We start from the raw sequence: 21599 nt of genomic DNA, 5'->3' as shown, positions 1-21599 counted from the left end.
AACCTCACCAAAATAAATTATTTTGAATGTACTTGTCTGTGGCTGCCGATGTTGGAAACTCGTTGGGCTTTTGTGCTCGGTAACAATTCCCCGCTGGCTGGCGGTAGGGGCTGCTCGGCCGGTGGTGGGGATGGGCAAGCTTAGGCGTGGGCAAACTGGAGCTGGCACTGGGCTGGATCCAGGAGTTTCTCGTGCTTTTGCACCCAGGAGTCTCCCCTGGGTGCTTGCTGGCCCCTCGGGAAGGGGCTCGACCCTTCGTTTGGGTGGGTTTAGGGGTGGTGACGGTGGGACCTGGGGGCTGCCTTGCGCTGAGCCTCTCGTGGTCGCCTCTATCAACGGAGCTGTGGTGGTGAGCCACCAAAAGGAGGTTTTTAAAGACAAGATCTTGGAAGATTTATAAGCGAACGGTGTGATTTCTCGCAAACTGAAACACGGCTGGTTTGTAGGTGTCAGGTCAAAGGCGGTTTGTTCCGCTCGCTGCCCACAGCCGGTACCGGGGAAGAGCACCAGGCTTGGAGGTTGTAAGGGACGGGAGGGAACGTGCTAACAGAGCTTTGTAGAGCTGAGTTCAGCTGGGTTCTGAAAATACTCGCTCCTTCTCCCCCCGGAAAGCAAGAGCTGTTGGTTGTGGGCATGGGCTGGCGGCAGGTTTCAGGGCAGGACTTCTGCCTCCAGTTGGGAACCCCTAAAACGTTCTCTTAATCTCTCTCTGTTAGCTCTTCTCAGCCCCCCAGCATCCAGGAGACATAAGTTTGTTATTTATGTGTAGCAGATCCACCTCTTCCGTGCTGCTTTCCTGGACATTGATCTGAATCCCCGCAAAAACCCACGCCAAGGGAAATCTCACGCACCCGTTGCTGGCACCACCTCGACCCAGGCTCCTGCAGCCGCCCGGCTGGCTCCTGCCTGAAGATGCAGCAAGTTAACTCCGGTTCCCTTAGCTCGGTTCGCTGTGAGAAATCCGGGATAATTGCCTTTCAGGTTGTTCAAACAGGTTGCGAGATGTGCCAGCTAATGGTCACGAGTCGTCTTTCCCTTTTCATCCCCCGGTGCGTGTGTGCACGCGTGCTGACGGCGTTTGCTTTGGGTTTTTCCTGGCAGGAGGTGCTCTGCAGAGCACCTTGTGAGCTCTGAGCGCCATGGAAAGCCACAATTCCTGATGGAGAAAAGCGGACGGGTGCTTGGGGAAAAAGGGATTAAAAGGACATGAGCAGCAGGCACATGAGAGTTCCCAAAACAGGGCTCTTGTAGGGAGGTTTGGTGCTTTATCAGATGTTTCCTACCAGCCTTCTCGCCATCGCACTGGTGGTGGAGCTGCTGATGCTCTGATGGCAGAGGAGAGTCCTCTTCAGACCCTCTTGATGCTTTCTCTTGTCACTGAGAGTGAATACAGCAGGGGACAGGAGGGAGACGGATTTTTGTTTCTGGGATGCCGTGTTTTTACTATATTAAGGGCATCAAGCTGGCATTTGTAGACCTTGAAATAAAGCAAGAGTTCATCTTCAGGATGGGTTGGTTTTCCTTTCACCATCTCGTTACTGCCTCGCCACGAGACTCTTGTGCCAGATCTCCTCTGGCAGTGGTTGTTTGATAGATACAAATAGTTTGTGCGTGAATTCGGCCCTGCAGAGCTAGGATACTGAAAAGCAAAGGGGCTGGGGTACAGGGGAAGACACGACCATGAGTGCAGAGGCTGCGACAGCACATCTGACCGTAACAGAACCCAAATGCATGTCTCTTTCACAACCGTGTCCCTTCAGCGGGGATTGAAGAAAACAAAACGTTTGCCTGCCAATTTGGTTTCCATTCCTGGCTGACCTGCAGGCTGCCCTCGTGGCTTGGAGCAGCTCTGCTCTTGGACGGTTGCTCTTTACTTCTAATTCTGACATTTTGCTTCGTGCTGCAGTGGATGTAGCATCGTGTCCTGTGTCAAGGCGATTCTGTCCTGGGAAGCTCTTCCCTCTGTGTTTGCTGTTTAGGGGACAATTGCTCTCCTCTTCCAGCAGGTTTCTTCATGAACCCGGAGCATTTGGTGCATCTCAAGTAGCAGTTCCCTGCAGGTCAGAAGAGTTTGGCTGCAAATCCCCATTCGTGGATGCTCAGGGGGGTACTGCACCATCAGTTCATAAGAAGAAAAAAAAAAATAGAAGAGCCAGGTGTTGTATGAAGCCAGGGAATTCAGGAATTTTCATCTGGCCTGGAATAACACCTGACCTTTGGGTCTTGGGCTTGTGGAGGGGGAAGAGGTGGGGAGAGGTCCTTGGGGCCAGAAGGGTCCCATATCTCGAGTCAGCCCTGCAGTGTCCTCCCGACCTCTCTGGAGATAGGACAAGTCTTTATCACCTTGCTTTTCACCTTGGAAGGCGTGGATCTCCCCTTCCTGCCATCTCCGTTCGCTCTGGCCACCAGGCATTGCCTCCCAGGTCCCTGCAGAGCCCGCTGGCAAAGCTTCCAAACTGTGCTTTGAATCAGTTTGGGTTCACATTACATTATTTCTGGCTTGGCTGGAAGAAGTTTATCCAGATTCAGCGCTGCCGTCTCCCGTCGGACAGAGCAGGCTGCCCCGCTCCGCTCTGCACCCGGGGGAGAAGCGTGCAGAGCCCCCGCCGTGCCCCAGCCCACGACTGCAGAGCAGGCATCCTTTCCGTGTACGTGGCGTGAAAAACATCCCTTTCTTTTGAAAAAAATATCTCTTTCTTTGAAGAGCTTGAGCCGGTGACATTAGAAGGGAAGTGAAAAGGCAGCAGTTTTTGAGGGGGAACTGCGGGAGGTGAGCAGAAGGTGCTTCTCTGCCCCCGCCACGGGCAGTTTGTGGCAGGGCTGGGCGCTGCTTCCCAGCTCGGGTCTTTCTTTCCGGGGACGCCCTCCCTTGGGTCCCCAGGGGCAGCAGTGCTGCCTTTCAGTGTGCCTTCATGTCCCTGCCACCCTGCTTGGTGGCGATGGGGACGCGAGCGAGCACCTGGGCTTGGTTTCCTCTTGGTTTCGGAGGCACAAAGTGTGTGTGCCGGGGCGCCGGGAGGGCGTTCCCGGTGCAGCTGTGTTGCTTGTGGTTTTATGTATGTGTCTGCGCGTGTGTATAAAAACAGATTTTTTTCCACTACCTTTCTTTTGGAGCCCTACCCGAGCCGCTCTCCATTTCTTCACTTTTAGAAATACGTACTTGAACACGGACACCTCTTGTGGAAAATGTTCTCCTCGTGCCCCCGGGCAGCCGCACGGGTGCAGCCGGCCCCGAGCACGTCCGCAGCGCTCAGGGCTCGCCGCACTTCCCCGTAGCGCAGCCAGCACAAGCTCCTCTTTTTTCCCTTCCCCTCTTCTTTTCCTTTCCCCCAGCGTATGTGCTGTCGAGTTTGATTTATAGCCTTGAAAAGCAGACTCCGGTTTGAAGAATTAATGGTATTTGCATATTTTATTTGGAATCTCCCCTGGAAGGCCACTGCAGCCCGCGGCGGGGCCGGGCTGCCCAGCGCCGCCGTGCAGCCACTTTTTCCTTTCCTTTTTTTTTTTTTTTTTTTGGTGTCGTTCGGATTTAGCAGCAGAGGTGAAAAGTTGAAACAGTAAAACCAATAAAACCGCGTTTATGTGACAGATAAATCGTTTCGAGACAGCTCGCCCTGAGCTGTGCAGGCTTCCTCCTGCAGGACCTCTCTCCCCCAGCCCCAGCCCGCTTCTGCCGCCCGCCTTGCGGCAGAGCCCTGCAAGCGCCGGCGGTGCTGAGCTCGGCCCTGAGCATCCCTGATCCTGCCTCGCCGGCAAGATCGATGCGGGCCATCGGCTGTAAAACCCTCAGGCTATCCGTCAGTGTCAGCAGCCGGCTCGCGGGAGCGTGGCTCTCCGGGCACACGGGGAAGGTCCAGCCCGGGTAGGTTTGGGTTTAGGACAGTGCTTGTTTAGTGGGTTTCTGGGTTTCTGTGCTTTCTTTTCGTTCTTTTAGCCGTGTGTGCACCTGGAGATACTGAGCTGGGTGAAAAATGAGATTAAGGTAAAACATCTTATCACATCACCCCATCAGGGCAATGCCAGCACGAGCGCAGTGCCCCCAGCGCTGGCACGTCCCAGCGGTGTGGGTGACGTGGCTCGGCTTGACCCTGCTGGCGGTACGCTCGAGCACCCAGGCATGGCACAAGGAGAAGAGGGCACCCGCCGCAGTGTGCAGCCTCATGCATGGTGGCTGCGTTGCTTCAACCCAGCCGCAGCGGCTGGAATTGAAGCGGAGATGAAGCCCAGCCTGGCTCCAGCACGGCTCGTCCCTGTGCCGTGCGTCATCCTGGCCACTTGTCACCTGGCTCAGTGGGATCAGCAAACCTCAGCTCGGGCTCCTGAGCTGGGGAGCAAGCTGTCCTAGATGCCTGTTCATTTCATTTCTACCTTAAGCATCCCAGTGCTGAATTTCTGTCTCTCTTTCAGAGATGTGCACGAGAGGTTTGCCCAAGCCCTTCCCTCTGCTCCTGTAGAGCTCCCCAAGCCTCTGCCTTGCCCCCGCTGCCTCCCCGTACTGTTTATAACAGCTCCTCAGGCTGATTTATTCAAATCTGCCCATAGCCCACTTCTAATCTTTCCCTTTTTCTTTCTGTCTTTTTTTTTTTTTTGGTCCCTTTCTTCTGGGACTTTATTTCTAACCCCCATGAACTGCTACCTGGTCCCTGGACGGTCCAGCCATGCACTTTCTGCAGAAATAACTTGTGCTCTGTTGTCCGTGGCTTGCTAAAGGCACGTTCAGCCCCTCAGACTGCCAGCGAGAGGACTCTGGTGGTCTGGGGGAAGGCATTGAGCCCGTACAGCCCTTCCCGGAGCAGCGGACAAACGCGATAGAAGAGCTCTGGCCCCGCTGCGCCGTGTGAAAGGCGCATGTGAAATCCTATCCCGGGCTGGGGCTTTAAGGTGCCCTTTGGAAAAAAAAAAAAACTCCCGCCGATGATGTTCAGCCCTGGTTTGTAGTTGGCACAAAGGGCCCCAGATCTGACCTGCCGCACAAAGCCGCGCGGGACCACGGGCTGGAAAAGCCCTCTTGAGGTCCCGGCTAATCCGTCCCCCCCGCCAGCGCGGGGGATTGTTCCCGACAGCTTGTTTTCTTTGCTCTGACCTACATAGTCAAAAAGAATCTTGTTGCACATTTTTGTTTGGGACCTCGAGGTCTTCGAGGAGCCAAATCCCCGTCTTCGCAGGGCGGGCTGTGTTGTTAAACAGTGCTGGAGCCTCCAGGAAAACCATGGAGACGGGGGCACAATGAGCCCTCTATGGCCCTCGCCTCGCCTGGGGACAGTCACGGCCAGACGGAATAGCGGGGCCCCTTCCCCTCGGGGTGGGCGCCGGGACGCCCAGCCACGGGTGATGAAGATGTCCCCGTGTTTGGCAGCCTGTCCTGCAATAGAGCAGTCACAGCAGCTCTCCGGGGCGGAAGGCTTGAGGATGGGGAAGAAACGCAGCAGCTCCTAATGAACATGTTTTATACGGCTGGGACGCGCGCGGTGCCTGCCCGCGCCGCTAAGGCGTCCTCCGCTGTGCCCCCGTGGGGGGAAAAGCGGTGGCAGGGTGGGGAAGCAAGTCCCGAGTCCTCTCGGATAGATGTGGGAGCTCTCCCGTGGCTTTGCTGCCCTTGGAAGTGCCGACAGGGGAGGCGCGTGGAGGAGAGCGTGGTGCGGGGCATCGCGGTGCAGGGCTGGGGCAGGCGCGGGGGGACACCCGGGGGGCTCTTGGCTCATTCCCCACCCAAACCAGCTCGGGGGGGCTCTGGGTGTCCGTGCCCGGTGCGTGCAGGTTTGCTTTGTGGAGACGGATGGCCTCAGGTGTGGATTTTGAGGGCTGGAGCAGGGTTACCACAGGACTTGCCTCGACCTCCTGCCTGCCCCGCGGCAGTCCGGGCCGGCAGCGGTTCCTCTAATGAATGTCTGGAAACCACCTGGGTCTCCTTCGGTGGCTGAGTTCACCTCGGATAAACCACTGAGCTCCTGGATGTGTCCCTGGGGAGCTGCAGTCACTGGGGACACGTACAGAGCACTTGGAAAATGCTAGGAGAGGGAGCAGGCGGGATGAGAAATCCTCGTGGCACCGTCTGAATGCAGCCCCTGGTTCGCTGGGGGCAAAAAAAAAAATCGTGGTGACTTCAAGCACAGAGGTGCCCTCCTGCTCTAGCACATCAGGGTGCTTGGGCTCTTATCTCTGGCTCTGCCACCGACCTCCTGGGGGTGTCTCAGTCCTCACGCACATCCTTTGTACCTCCATTTCTTCCCCAAAACAGCGATAGTGCGGCAGGCATTACGGCTAGGAGGTAATTGCTGCAGGACATGGCTTTTCTGGTTCGCGCCACCTGCCCAGGATCTTTGCCAGGCTCCCATTAAACCACCTGCTCGCTCGCCAGCTCTTTAAAATCCGTTTGTTTTTCTTCCCTGCCTCTGCTGCAGCTCCTGGATCTGTTCATCCAGTGGGACTGGTCGACGTACCTGGCTGACTACGGGCAACCCACGTGCAAGTACCTCCGCGTGAACCCCACCACAGCCCTCGTCCTGCTGGAAAAGTGAGTGCGGGCCCAGGCGCCCCGGGATGTTTCCAGCCCCGTCTCCCTTTAGGGCAGCGCGGGTTTTAGGGGCTCCTTTCATCGCCCGGAGCAGCCTCGGGAGCTGCTTGCGGGGCCTGCAGGCAGAGGTTTCTGCCCCGGGTGGGCAGTGGGAGTGCTACCAAAACCCTCTTTTATCCCACTACCCTGAACTATAGTATTTGTATCAAAAAGCATTGATTTGGTTAAGGCCTTTTATTTTTATTTCATTTTATGCGGAGTTTTCCTTGTGTCATAGCAGACTTCCACTGTACAGAGGTGTACCTCAAGCTAGTTCCCAAATTCATACAAAAATTGCTAGCTCGCAGGCACTTTTAGCTCTGTTTTGTGGATCTGTGGCATAGACCACGTGCTAAAAGCCCAGCTGTGGGACAGGGACAGTGTCTCCAGGTGGCCGTGTGCTCCAAGGCTTGCTCTTAGGCAGGACAGGACCCCTGCTAACGGTGCATCCAAGCCCCAGGAGTGTGTATGCAAGCAAAGCCTTTGCAGGGCATCAGCCCAAGCCCTGGGGCTGTGCCGAGGACCAGCAGATCTGTGGGATCAGCTCCACGGGATCTCTGCGGAGGTGTGGGATCCGTCCCAGAACACAGCGGGGAGGGTGGCGGCAGTCCTGCAAGCCCGTGAGCGATGGCAGGCGCTCACCGAATGCACGCCCGGCAGCACCAGGGGTCAAAAACTCCAGGCTTTGAAATTCTCAGCCCAAACGGCGCGCTCAGACGTGGAAGGAGATGTTGGCTTCAGTCCCAAAGAGCGGGATTCGCTCCCCTTGTAACCCTCCAGCACGTAACGGCAGAGACAGGAGCCCCCAGGTCACTTGTCCTGCCCCTGGAAGGAGGTGGCCCAGATGTCACTTTCTCTGGTAGAAAGCCAGAGAGCTTATCAGATAGAAAGGGCCTGATAGGAAAATCTTACTGCATATCTGATAGAAAAGCAGCCTGCCAGAAGTAATGATTAATAATCCGAGCAGCTTTTGCCGTGGCCGCTCCACTGATAGGTCTCGCATGGAGAAGCGGGCAGGATAAGCGAGCTTGCAGCTAGATTTGTTCAGGTTTAACATGAAATCAGATCCTTGGGCTGAATTCGAGCTGTTTTTTGGAATGCTCTCTCTCTGTTGCAACGCAGAGGGTAAGATCACCAGTTCAGAGTTGGACTTAAACCTTTAGAAGACTGAACTTGGTGTGCTCCTAAGCTTTGCAGCTGCATCTGTGCTGTCTGCAGTCCACGTACCTGCCCCACCTCCTCTCCCACAGATGAGAGTAGCCACTTTCACATCAACTCACGGCATCCAAATGGTATCAGTCTGGTACGCAGGGACAAAACTGAAACAGTTGGTGTGGGTAAAGCACTTTCAGACGTTACAGCATTATTTTATATATGTGTTCATATCTGCTGTGCGATGTGTTGTATTATTTGCAACATGTTTGCAACCCCCCGTCCATGACGTAAAAGTGTGCAGTATATTCAGAGCTAGCAATAAAAAGTAAAAAATAAAGAAAGTTTGGACATGAAGCAGGCAGAATAACCTAACCAGAGGGCTGGAAACAGGCAGCCAGCTGGGGTCACAGCAGCGAGCTGGGAGCGCAGAGCAGGAAGGCAGGTCCGTACCCCTGGCTCCGCTCTCATCCCCCATTCCCGTGCCATTTTCCCCAGGTAGCACTGGATCGTGCAGCATCCGCTCTCAGCGGTGTCATTAAAAGGCCACAAGCCCCGGCTCGGCTTGCCAGCCTTCTCCTAGAAAGAGAACTCATTTTAAGGGCCATCAGGTGCAGCCCCTTTGCTTCCCAGCCCCAGCCCCGCTGCAGTCACCGGCCTGGCACCTGCATGCCCACGGCGCAGCATCCCTGGCACTGCCCGCGTGCTGCTCCAGGCTCTTCCCTGACCCTGGTCGGACTCCAGACCCTTTGGGGAGTCTCCGTCCATCGCCCCCAAGTCTCTGCACAGAGCCGGCCGCCAGCTTTAGGCACATCCCCTCCCGTCCCCACGTCGGGAGCAGCTCCCCGGCCCCCTCCGCACGTAGCTGAGCTTTGCCGCCAGGGCGCCGTGAAATTCTGATCCGCTCATGCGTTTTTTTTTTTTTTACTTGTTCTCATGATTATCTCTTTTCCTAATCACACATCTCTCGTAGGATATCACGAGTGTAAGTATGCTGCTTGCTTGGGCTTTTACCCTCACCTCGCAGTGACTTTATTGTTTGGTTTAAATGGAGCACTAAATGATCTAAATGCAAGCTGCCTTTGAAACGGTTCCCTCCGGTAACTCTATCGTCTCAAATGCACTAATTAGAACTAAAAGAGGAGCTTTTACTGCGTTGCTTTTTTTTTTTTTTTCTTATAGATTAATTTAGACAAAGCTTGGCTCTTTTTAAGGCGGTGTTTGTTGACAGGGGTGGGGACAGCATTGAGCTCTCTCTTTCCCTTCCTCTTACTTCTAATTCTTGGGCCAACACACAGGGACCACGTTATTAAACCGGGCTCGGTTGTCCTAGGGCTCTGCAGGCACACGCTTAAAGGAATAAAAGTGTCAATCCTCCACGGAGCTGCTGGAAAACACTGCCTCTCTGTTTCGAACCTGATATTCTTGGCGTCGGGATGCACAGCTCTATCTGGGGCCGTGCCTTCCAGCTCCTGAAAGGCCAGGCGCTTCCTATGGCCCAGGGCTGGAAAAGAAAGGGGAAAAGAATTCGTAACCCCAATCCCAACGCCAACCCGGGGTGGCGTGGGATAAGTCTGGCTGGTGTTTCTCCATCCAGACCGCTTCCGTGACCCCAAACCTCTGCAGTAACACAAGTGGGAGCCTCGCGTGCTGACACCGGCACCCAGAGAAACACCCTTTGGACCTGGAGCTCGAGGGTACGCCTGCACCGTCCCCGGCAGGCACGCACGGGCTTGCTCTGCGAACACCCCGAGCCCGCGGGGAGGTGGCAGGCACCGTGAGCCCTGAGCAAATACCCTCCTGCTCCCTGCCAGCAGGGCTAGCGCAGCTCCTCTGGAGGGCTGGCAGGCACTTTGCAGTTCTGTAACCCTTTTCTTTATAGAGAGGAGCCGTCTCACCTGGTGTGCACGTGTGAGATGCTCAGGAGTAGGAGGGGAATGCCCACTGCACACAGCGGGGAAGCACGCACCCCTGGTTTTTGCAGGATTTGATGTCCTGCAGGCAAGTTAATTCGTGAAGGAAATCCAGCTGTTAACAGCTTCGTGCTCCACATCCACGCGATGCCCGGAGATACCTCCTGTCCCTGCCAGGCGCTCAGGCACGGCGGGGTCAGGACGGGATCGGTGCACTGACAACAGCCCTACGTGCTCCAGCTTCGGGGCTATGCACCCTGATCCGGATGCTTTATCCCCGCAGCTCCATCCCAATCATCCAACCCCCCCCCTCGGCAGGAAGCACGCCCAAAGGGTTTCTTGCACACAACCCGGCGGTTTGTTCCAAACATTTCGTGGAAATAAATCTACATCTGAGCAGCTCCCACGAGCTTTTATCCAAGGATAAAAGCTTTATCCGAGGATAAAAGCTGCCCGGGATGAGGGCTGTTAGGCAGAGGATGCTCTGCTGTGAATTCCCCTCGCATTACCTGTGGGTATTACCGAGGCAGAACCTCGGTGCTTTTTGCTGCGAGCTCCCTGCGGCAGGCAGTGATGGATGGCCATGGGTGGAGGTTTCCCAAGGTACAGGTTTGCTCGCAGCACGTCTGATGTCCCTGCATAACCTGTGAAATAGGAACAGAGCTCTCAGCCCTCTTGGGAAGGTGCTTTGAACCCCGCTGGAGCTGCGCGGTGCTGCAGGAGGGATCGATGTCCTGCGTGAGGCTGGTTATTTCCTAAATTCCTGGTACTGCAGCACCTCTGATCTGTTTGATTCAAAACCCTGCTTCCTGGCAGCACGGCTGCTGCCTGGTTCCTGCAGCGGAGCAGCTGGCGACCTGCTTTGGTTAAGAAAAAAAAAAAAAAAAGAAAGAAAAAAAAAGTACTTATTTTGCTGAATAAAATTGCTCCAAGCTATCTTGTTACTGTTGGGAAAGCAGCTCGGCTGTAATCCTGTGTCTTTGGGCACTTATAACATTAGCAAATTAGCCTTTGGGATAAGGTTGTTATCCTTATTTTCAGTTCCAAGCTGGATGTTTTTTGGAACATTTCAGATTCCCTTTGGCTCTTTTTAGGGAGACTGAAGCATGAAAAATCTTAGATTTTTTTTAATCGGTTACATGAGTTTGAAGGGGTTTGCTTTGTGCTCAGCTAACTCAGCCCCCTGTTTGAGAAACTGCCAGCTTTCCAGGGACTGTCATCTCCGTGTCCCGATCACCTTAATGCTTCACTTAGGTACCCCAAGCCGAAAACACAGGCTTGTGTGACTCGTCCAAAGCCATCTGCCTTTGCCAGATCTGATTCACCGAGAAAATCGTTTACAAATTGTGGTGTTATAAAGAGCAGTGCCAGCGCAGAACCAGCGGCTTGGATGTCGTGAGCCTGCTGCCTTTGGGCTCTGCGGACGCTCGGGTGAACGGCTGACCCTTGCAGGGTGGCTTCACTTCCCAGCACACGCCCTGCCTGCACAAAGTTCCCGCTTGAACTGTGTAACGAGATGTTGTCCCCCCCCCCCCCCGCCCCGAAAATGCATCTGCGAATGCAAGCGTGCATGAGTCCCGAGCTTTGCATGCCGGAGAGAAATGGAGCTGCCACCGGCTTCGCCTCCTGGGCGCATCCCACCACCGGCTGTCCTGTTCTCTGCCTCTTCGGTCTCGGGGGCCTTGTGGAGACCAGCGTGCTACTTTGTGTATTGGGTGTAATTAAAAAAAAAACAAACACAAATCTCAAGAAGATTTGCAGACTAGTGCTGGGTGCCTTCCTTTAAGGTTGCGTAGTGCGTGAAGCTCACAACTCTTTATTTCAAAACTTTACGGCTGCCCCCAGAGCTGCTTCTCTTGGCCGCATGCAATGCACCATTTCAGATCAGAATTATTAACGATGTGGATTTTATGCTATTTTAGTTCATTTCCTGACCCTCCTGATATTCCAGCACTGTCATTTGCCACGTAACGAGATGGAAGGGGAGGACGAGAGGCGTTAGGGACTCTGCGTTGTCGCAGCGGTTGGCTTTAGGGGCAGGTACCCTGCGGTGACATGGGCTGGGACTGGCAGGGTTTAAAGCAGAAATACAAACTGTGTAAAGCTTTCCCCGGCTCGGTGTGCCCATCTTTACGCAAAACCTGGGGCTAGACCCTGTGGGTGCAGTCACCTCCTCGGTGGGCCCAAGCAGGGGAACTTCCCCGGCGTTTCGCCACGGGGCTTGGCTCAGCGCCGCGCGTGCCGTAACCCGACTGTTTCTGCTCTGCGCAGGATGCGAGACACGAGCAGGAAGAACAACGTTTTCGCCCAGTTTCGGAAGAACGAGCGGGACAAGCAGAAGCTGATAGACACCGTGGCCAAGCAGCTCCGCGGCCTCATCAACAGCCATCACTCGTGAGGGCCCCGGCCGCCCGCCACCGCACTCCGGGACCCGCGCCGCGCCGGTCCCTGCACTGCAGCCTTCCACACGCCCAGACTTGGGATCCTTGTTCAAAGAGAATATATATGTATTTTTTTATTCGCCTGTATAGAACCCATGAAACCTATACCCTTCTGACCAAACGTTCCTCGTTAAGCAATCCCGGGGAAGAGAGGCAGCGCTGCCTGTGCTGGTGCAGCGAGGGTGCTGGCAGGGGTCTCCGTTACAAACTCCTATTTTCAGGGGCTTGTAAAGGGACGGTAAAGCCTGAAAGAGAAGTTCACACCCAGACTATGGTTTTTTTTTTTTTTTTGGTAAGCCAAATTCAAAGAATTGGTTTGACTTCCTTTTGTTAAGTTATTCAGTTGCAGAACAAGCGAAAACAAAAAATATAGGGAGGAGTCGTGGTTTCAGGTTCTTCTCGTGGGCTCCGGTGAAAAGGAGCACGCGTTCAGAAAGAGGGTCACTCGCTCGCTTGCCTTGCCAACGTGCGGATTGGGTTTATGAAGGAAGAGAGGCAAAAGTGATCCCCCAGCCTCTCGCCTCCTCCTCCTGTAGGGGCTGATGCCCTCCCCGGTTTCAGGTGGCTTGCAGGGAGCCGTAGCCCATTCCTGTGGGGCTGTAAGGGAGCAGATGCACCCTGAGCTCTGCATTTAGGACCTGCCGGTGTCTTTTGGACCGGCACTGAATGTAAAAGGGCTTGAAGTTGGGTAGATGGGAAGAGGGGGAGCCAGCGGGGTGCCCTGCGGGGCCGGTCTGGCGCCAGGGTGCTGCTGCTGTGTCCAGCATGGTGCCAGGAGGGAAACCAGCTCAGGCTGTGGGCAGACCGGGCTCCCTGGTGTGTGGGGTGACCTTAGAGCTTAGCTCTTCCTCTCCCCGCACCTCTTCTCCATGCTGGTTCCCCATCTCCCCTCTCCTGCTGCTCTGGTGCCACGTCCCTCCGCTTCCCACGCGCGCTCTGGCTCAGAGCAGCCTTGCAGGCTCCCCAGGGTGACAAACGGGAGCCTCCTGGATGTCCCCAAAGGCTGGCAGTGGGAGGTGACCCCAGAGCAGCATCACGCACCCCCAGCCCGGCTCTGAAGTGCCTGCGGGCAAAACTCTCCTCTTCGCTCTGGAGGCGCCCGTACATCAGGGCGGCCTTGGAGGACCCCAGTGCTGCTACCAGCGGGGCGCTAAGCCCGGGGTTCGGGTTACAGAGAGGGGACTTTTGCCCTTATCTTTTCTTTACCCTTTTGACTCCAATTACTGCAGGTGAAAGCTCATCCAGCCACTTCCCCCTGCGCCACCAACCCGCGATGCCGCAGGGAATTAAACGGCGCTGGGCACGAGACGGCCCCGGCGGGGCTGCTCCAGCAGGGGCACAGGCAGCGCAGGCTTTCTGACGTTTGAATGTGTTGGGTCTGCAGCTCTCCAGCCTCTCCTGGAAGCTGGGGAAGGGTTTCGTAGCCCTCAGCGAGGGGTGCAGAGCTGCCGGGTCGGGGTTTGCAGGACGGCAGCTGCGCTTTCTCGAGGCGTTTGGTCTCTCTGCTTTCTGGCCACGAGCACGGTTCGCTTGGTGTTTCTTGCCTGGGGAGCTCCCCTGCCACTCCAGCTCTGGATGCACGAAGGGCGTGGGGCTTTGTCTTCCCTCCTTGGTCCTCAGCAATACTTCCTTTGTTTTCTTTTCGATAAGGGTACGTGTTACTTAACGCTGAGAGTGAACAGGCACGTTGCAAGCAATGAGCTCCTGGGGCTGTTGTCCCATCGCGGCAATCTCCACCCGCCAGGACCAGTGGATTATTTCCATTAACACGAGGGAAGAGCAAATGCTGGAACCTAACTTCACGGCTCCTTTCTTTCTTGGGGGGATCAGAGGGTATTTTTGTCTTAACACCTCTTTGAAGTACGTGCGAGAAGGCTGGAAGAAAAGGGAGCAGCTCGGTGAGAACTGTCGGTAGCGTGGCCACAGAGGGATCATCTCTGCAGACACCTCTGCATGCAGCCCAGCTAAGGCTTTCTCTCCAGGCAGGGACAAGTGAAGATGAACCCCGCTGGCGACCCCTTTCCTGCTCCCCAAAATGCTGGGCTCAAGCGTGACCCAGCCTGGGGGCTTCACCCCGTGTGGGAGCCCCAGGTGGCCTCAAGCTCTGCCTTGGCATCCCAAATCCTTCACAGCTGAGAAAGAGAAAATGGGGAGCTCCCAGCCCTCCAGCTGAGCCACGTCCCACAAGCCGCAGGACCTCGGGGGCTCTTTGTCCCTCCTCCCCATCCCCTGGTGCTGCCGATGTGATGAGAGGCGCAGGGACAGGAGTGCGAGATGGTGGCAGAAGCAGGTGGGGTCGGCTGGGTCCAGCATCAGCCCTGCCTCGGCCAGGCCACAGAGCTCTCCAGAGGCCAGAGCTGGCAAGGAAAACCCAGACACCAGGCGGTGGCAGGAGCAGGGGAGGCTTCCGTCCACGGGGCACTTGCGTGAAGGGCCCTTCGGTGGTAACAAGCACTTTAAAATTCTTCGCAATCAAGCTGCTACAGATGCTGGCAACAGCGTAACCGAGCATCAGCGAGCATGACAAATAAGGCACTCTGGCATTTCCAGTTTTTATTAGGGGGAGGATAGGCTGTCAAACACAATTTTTAATCGCATTTGTCAGCCGCCGACTTCGCCGCCGGCAGAGGCGGTGCCTTTGCAGCGCTGATGGTTTTTCTTCCCCGTGTGTCCGCCGCGGGACGCGGCGAGGAGCAGGGCTGGCAGCACCGGGAAAAGGTCCTGCTGCTGGCTCTAAAATCCAGTTTGTTTTTTTTTTTCCCCAAGGAGTGGCTCCAGCATCGCGTTGTGCAAGGCAGCTCTGGTGCCTGCACGCAAACCCTGGAGCCGCCGGGGCTTGGAGCGAGACCTTGCTTTGGGGCCGGGACTCGCTGCTGGGAAAGCCCGGCCCGGCCACGGGGAGATGCAGGGAGTTTCTGATTTCGGGAGGTCAAGCACCTAACCACAAGTCACATAACGGAGATGAAAAATGGAATTTCGGGGCTCTGGTCCTAATTAACTTTTTGTTCCGAGAGATGCAGTTCCATCCCTTCAAAATAAAATTAATCTTTTAAACAGATTGCTGAAAAAGCCCTGGAAGACGTTTAAAATCCCCTCTAAATCTCTTACTAATGACTGGTATCCTCCGATACGGATGGTATTGCTTACGAGGGAAGGGTTGTTGCTAGAAATTTATAACTAGGGAGGCAGGGGCAGACCCCGCTGCTGCAACTGTGGATTTGCGACCCCCGGAGCCAACAATGCTGCTATTAACACCCCCGTGTACATACCTTGCTCGTCCCTTAGGTTTTTTTTTTTAAAGCAGTGGCTGTAGAAAAGACTGGGTTAGCCTCCCTCTGCACCCCAGCCTGGCAAACGTATTTCAGCACCAGTGGGAAAAAAAGAAAATGGTTTTAAAAAAAATAATAATTTAAAAAAATACATAAAAAGCTTGCCTTGCTGAGAAGCGTGCCCACGTCTCACCTTCCTTACGAGCCGCAGGGGCTGTGCATGCAGCCTCTGTGTTGCAGGAAGGTTTTTTTTTTTGCCTTCTCCAAGGCACGAAGCTGCAGGCAAACCCGAGCGCTGCGTTAAGGGGACGGCCTCGGGGCGGGCGAGGGAGAAAGGGACATTTTCTGGTTTTGTTTTCCTAGGGCTGGGGTTCAAGTCCGAAGCTCTTCGCAGTTTTTGCACTTTGTTCTAGATCCGGCCGCGAGCCCGGGCTCCGTGGGGAGCAGCTGCCCCGGGGGGGCTGCGGCATTTTGGGGCGTTTGGAGGTGCCTGCTTCGTGCCGCTGGGGACCCCTCCGTTGGTGTCAGCTCTTTCATCTCATCCCCCCCCCTGAGCAGAGGAATCCTTGTCCCCGGCTGTTTCCTACCTCTCTCGCACCTCAGTGTGGCTTTCCTTTTAGGTCTGGTTTGGTGCTTTTCGGAGCATCGCCTGGTTTGCAGCATCCAGCGCCCACCCCGCCGGGTGCTCAGCCCATCCCCGGGCTGCCAGGGTGTCTCAGGGTGTCTGTGCCCCATTTCCTACAGCCCCAGGGGGGGCAGAAGCCCCGTACACCCCCCGACAGCGCCCGGGCGCAACTTCTCCACGGGGAGGCTGAAGGGCACGCGACCTGAAAATAAATCTCAGCACAAACGAGTTCAGGATGGACCCATCTGTGCGGCGAGCTGGGCAAGCTGTGCATGCGAGGGAAGAGATTTTGGGCAGGATTTGCCCCAAAAACACCAGATGAGGGGGGGCTCGGGATGAGTCCTGGGAGCAGGTCGCTTCCCATCACCTCCCAAGGTGCTGCTGCTGCTCTTTGCCTTGCAATTCCTCTCTCGCCCCCGCGGCCGCTCCTCCGGGTCGGGGGGCAGCACCCCAATTTCTGTAGGGTCGTGCGTCTGCCTCCCTTGGGAATCCCGTTGGCACCGAGGTTCCTGGCGTGGCTCACCCATCGATCATTTCTGGGGGAGCCCCCTCCTCCATCCCAGCCCCCAGCCCTCGGCGCCCACTGGCTGCTTGCGTTGCCTTTTCTCATCTCGGAGGCGGGGGGGGGGGGGGGGGGAGAGCGTGAGTTTGTAAACTAACGATGTGGTGAAAACAGCTTTTTTTGCACAAGTCGTTGCACAATAAGGGGAAAAATTAGTAAATTAGGTTTAACTTTAAAGGGAACTTTTTTTTTTTTTTCGGTTTTCCTTAAAACTCACTAGCAGAGCTACTGATTAAAAAAAACAACAAGAAAAAAGACGGACTGATTAAAAAAAAAACGGACTGCATGGTTTACAGGTTAAATTGCGTTAGAAATTAGCATGTTGATTCCGACTGTACATTTATCCTATTGTAACTGCCATTAAACAATACAGCATTTAACTGTTTACCTAAGTGCCTGTGCTCGCTGTGGCTCTGTGCGCCACTCAAAGCGCTGCCTTTGCCTTGCCCTCTCTGGCTCCATCCAGAAAAAAAAAAACCCAAATCCCATAAAAGACAGAATTCAGCGTCCCTTTTGTGCAGCCAGCAAGGGTTTGCCGCCTGGTTTTAGGGTCTGTCCTGGGAAATCCACCCCTGAAGGAGCGCCGGCTCCCGTACCCTGCGTCGCGTTGGCATGCTGGGGGCTCAAGCCAATTTTTGCCTAATTCAGTGGCTGTTTTAATTGGCCTCTGCCATAAACAACCATGATTAAACCCAAGCCTCGAGTTGAATAAGTAGCCGCCTTCCAGGAATGTGTGTTCTGCTCTCATTGATTGCATCTACGTCTGCAGATGGGGAAAGTAATCCTGAGCAGGAATTAAGATTTGGAGGGCAGAGCAAAGATAATAGGCACTTCATCAAGGCAGAGGGGGATTGCATTAGCCTTCTATGGGAAATCTTTTTTTCCCGCTCACATTGCATATTTTCTTTCATGGTATTTATCATCCTTCGCAATTCGATGATTATATTAGCTTTTTTTTTTTTTTTTTTTTTTCTGGCCCTAACCGCGTTGGGGTATTAGATTCCCCAAATACCTCCCGGCCCTGGCACCAAATGTGCAGTAGGCTTGGGTTTCTGTAAGGCGTTTGCCTTGGTGCCGCACGGCACGTTGATTAGGAAATTAAAGTGATACAAAATCAACGTGACACGCACTAATTAAAAACTGTCTAACTGGGAAATCTCAGCGGGGAACTACACAGAGGTGCAGCCTCAGCCGGGGCATCTCCGGAGCTGGGTGACACCGAGCACCCCGAGCTGGGGCGGTCCGGGGGTGCTGCCCCCATAGGGGCGGTGGGGAGGATGATGGAAGGGCTCAGGAGGACGGTGGAGGAGCAGAAGATTTGGGGGACTCCCTCCTGGAGAGCAGCAGCTGTGTAAAAGGAGCTGGGGCTGCCTGGGGGCTGCTGCGATTGTGTTCCACAAATTCCTCGAAAACTCTTTTTTTAATCTGTTTATCCCGTTCGGCCTCCATCATGTCCTGTGGCAGGGAGTCCTGCATGTTAATTCGGTGCAGCGTGGAGGAGAAGTGCTCCCCGGTGCTCCTTTTTAACTAAACCTCTGCAGAGAGCATTTACACGTGCACACGGGGCAGGAGGGGATAAAAGGGAGATGAGAACCTCCCAAAGTGAATCAATCCACCTTAAAATGTCCTGGGGTGCTGCCTCGTGATGGCAGTAATGAACAAAAAGGAAAGTGCCTCCTCCTCAGGTTCAGGTGGGACCCCGAAACCACGGGGAGCCCCCAAGCCCATCCAGCCTGCTCCACATTGCTGGGGCAAGCCCCAGGACCCGATGGCTGGTGCAGCACCCTGGATCAGCCTGATGTCTGCTGCCACGGGGATGCTCCATGCAAAGGGCCTGGGTCAAGCACTTTGACTTCATTTTCTGTCCCCTTGGCCTGGCCGGACTGGATTTGTGCTGCTCCAGGCTCAGGTCCACGCTAGAGGGGACGCGGCCCCAGCAGGGGAGCTGGAGATGCCCTGGAGCACCCAGACGTGGCCCAGCACCACAGGGCTCAGCAGAAGACATCGGGCAGAGAGCTTCTTGGACCTTGGACCGTCCCGGCCGGCGGAGCGCTGTGCTACAGCCCCAGGTACGCTTTGGGGGGGCAGGAGGGATGCTGCAGCAGGCAGATGTCACACCAAGGCCCCAGTGCTCCTCCGTGGCACAAAGCACAGACAGACCTCATCTGTCACGCCTGTCCCTGTGCCACCAGGACCTTTGCTCTGGCCCGATGCTGGGTCACTGGGTGGATGCAGGGAGCATGCTGCGTGCCCCTGGATTGCTCCTTTTGGCTGTCTGTGTCTTGCTCTTCTCATCTTTACAGTGGGAGAGTGATGGCTCTCCTTTTGGCATCCGCAGGACGCGGCAGTTCTGCACCGGGGTTCAACACCTCCGTGCGGCTCGGTGCTTTGCTTTTCCTGCACAGAGGAGGCAGGAGCAAAGTGCCACGTGTGGCGGGGCTGCCACCATCGCCATCGCTTCGTGGGGCTGCAGACACCAGGGGAAGCAGCTCCGGCACAGCCCTGACGTGCTTGGACCTTGCAGCCTGCTCTGGGGCCCCTGCTCGAAGCTCCCTTGGCAGGTCACATCTCCACCACCTTCACAGCCCCCTGCAGCTTGGTGGAGTCTCGTTTCTGTCCTTTCTCTGCCCCGTGGCAGCTCCACTGCTGGGTACTGCAGCTAAAGCTGCCTGAAGGAGGAAAATCCCACGGGCCCCAGACAGGCTGATCTGACAGCTCCGCTTTCCTGCAACCTCAGCCAACCTCGTCAGGGAAGGAGGTGAAGAGGTAAATCAAGGTGAAGGCAAGAAGGGACAGAGACAGAAGGAAATGAATGCTCAGAAATATCTGCTGAGAAGTATCTGTCTTTCCTGCCTTGATGAAAACGGGGAGGAAAAAAAAAAATCCCTGCTTGTGGTTGCTTGTGGGTTTGGGATTCAGCTCCTCGGAGAACTGCAGCAAAGGGCAACAAGGGAGAAAAACCTTGCTGGGTGATAACTAAACTCCGAGTCTGGGTGGAGGCTGGAGGCTGGAGACTGTTGGGGGAGGCAAAACCTTCCCAAGCAACCTCCAGGCCAGCTGAGGGCCAGATAAAGGTGGCCCCAAAGTCCCCTCATCTTCACTGGCTCCCGAGGGTGCCTGGGTCGGAGGTGGGTGTCTGCACTCGGGCAGGGTAATGCTGCCCCAAATACCTGAGGCCAATGCCTGCCCCAAATGCCATCAGACCTCAAAGCCTCCGTCTGGGCATTCGTTTCTTGGAAGCTCGGATTGACACCATTAGGTCCTGTGGTGTTAAACTGACACCACTCAGTCTAAATTCCCCCTTTGAATGAAGCATTTTTGCCTCGGGACACCCCCAGAGGCCGCCCAGCATCTCACCTCTCAGGTGCTTGGAAGCCTCCAACCTGTGCCCTGCTGGTATTTACGTGTGGCCAATTTTTACTTGCTTCTGTGTCAGCTCCTGTTCTTCACCTTCACCCGCGCTTTTTCCTCCCTGGCAGTTGCTCTCCTGAGATGTGCAGCGAGGAATCTCGCTCCCTTCCCACCTGGGCTTTTCCCTGCCTAGCACAGCTCAGCAGCTCCCCGTCTTTGTTCCTCTCCACTTTCTGGTTGCCGTTCCCCATCCCTGTTCCAACCCAGCCCTCTCCTCCTTCTACAGGGTGAACCAAAAATGTGTGTGCACCAAAGAGGTGCCCAGGACGGGAAGGCGCAGGGCCGTCAGTGCTCTACTGCCGCAATGGAAAGGTCTCCCCAGGCACCACGGTCCCTTGTGCAGGACCAAAATTGCTTCGTTGTAGGCAGTGAGCAGCACATCCAGGTCCTTCCCCTGGCTGGTCCCTTTGATCTGAAGGGCTTGGCACTCACAAGTGCCACCCTTCTGCCTTCACACTGCTCGCTGTGCCTGTGCAGCTCTTCCCCGCTGGCATCGCCGCCACCACCCCTGCTGGCGCTGCGGCGCTGCCGCTGCCAGATTTCTCCTGGCATGGGTCAAAGGCAGCTCGGGCAGGATGGAGAGTTCCTGAGGTGGATGAGAGAATGTGTCCGACTTCGACAGCCTTCCTCCCACCCCTGAGAGCGGGCAGGGGGTGGGAGGGGGGACCCCCAGGACTCGGAGCTTGCAGGGTGGCGGGTTTAAAACCAAAGCGGAGGAAGAAAGCTGGTAGGAGCTGCTGACATCCCATGCCCGGAGAGCGCAGGTGGAGGAGGCTGCAGAGCAGAGCAAGTCTGGGGAGGGAGAGGAGCAGATAGCCCGGGTGATAGTGGGTGAGCAGCCAGGGGAGGGATTGCGCCTCCCCTGGCAGGGGAATGGGCGAGGGCCAGGAGCACGAGCTCGGAGCGTTACGGGCAGGGCAAGAAACGTGGGCAGGGAGAGGCGGGAGGTGGAGCAACCGGATTTGGGGTGTAAAACTGGGTCGTGCGGTGAGTAACGCGGCTTAGGGGTCAGTGCTGAGAGAGGGGAAGGCTGCTGACGGCGGGTGGCAAGGAGGGCGAGGGTGTGGGAGCACCGCGTGCTGACGGTGCGGGAGGGGAAAGGAGCAGGGCAGGACCACTGAGAGGAAACAGGACTTTTCTGCTTTCCTCCTCAGTGCACCCCAGGGTTTTGTCCAAGTGCCTGGTAGCGCGTCCGATCCCCAGGTGGGCCCAGGCAGCCTTCCTCCCGGTGACAGCCTCTTCATCTTCACCGCGAGCCATGATTATGAGGCCCACGTGGCTTCGCGGCCCTGCTAATTGCATTCTGCGGGGCAGTAATTGAATGAAGGCTCACGAGAGCCATGGATCAAAGGCAGGCACCCATCAATATCTGCCTGCCCCAGAATCCGATTAGCGGGGAGAAGGCATAAATCACGGCTGCCCCTCCCTGACCCAGCAATACTTAATGCAGGTACGGCGCCCGGGCCAGCGTCGGGGAAATCTGATTTGCTCACGAAAGGTTAAGCAACGCCGTGGATGAAAAATTATTGCGAGGCCGAGTCTCCTCGGCAGTCATTCATCTCCGTGCCGCGCGCCGTGGGATGGAGGGGCTGCCCGAGCCGGGTTTGGGAGATGATCACTCAACGTCACCGAGACGTGTGAAGTGTTAAAGACCCCCCGGCGGGGCACGGGGC

The 21599-nt window shown here is 55.9% G+C and overlaps 1 protein-coding gene across 6 annotated transcripts in view; it reads left to right on the top strand.

Moving 5' to 3' along the window:
- EXOC6B (exocyst complex component 6B) overlaps positions 1-16907 on the top strand; it is a 294380-nt gene extending 277473 nt beyond the window's left edge. For all 6 annotated transcript variants that reach the window (XM_066997041.1, XM_048045623.2, XM_066997042.1 and 3 more), the window contains 2 exons: positions 6402-6514; positions 11890-16907. In XM_066997041.1, coding sequence (XP_066853142.1) covers positions 6402-6514; positions 11890-12016 — 240 coding nt within the window. In that variant the 3' untranslated portion in view covers positions 12017-16907. The remainder of the gene's footprint in view (positions 1-6401; positions 6515-11889) is intronic.
- The last annotated feature ends 4692 nt before the right edge of the window (positions 16908-21599 follow it).

The sequence above is a fragment of the Anser cygnoides genome, chromosome 4 (assembly GCF_040182565.1).
Source record: "Anser cygnoides isolate HZ-2024a breed goose chromosome 4, Taihu_goose_T2T_genome, whole genome shotgun sequence".
In the NCBI taxonomy this organism is placed as follows: domain Eukaryota; kingdom Metazoa; phylum Chordata; class Aves; order Anseriformes; family Anatidae; genus Anser; species Anser cygnoides.
Note: the sequence above shows the minus strand (reverse complement) of the source record. Positions and strands in the feature narration are given on the sequence as shown.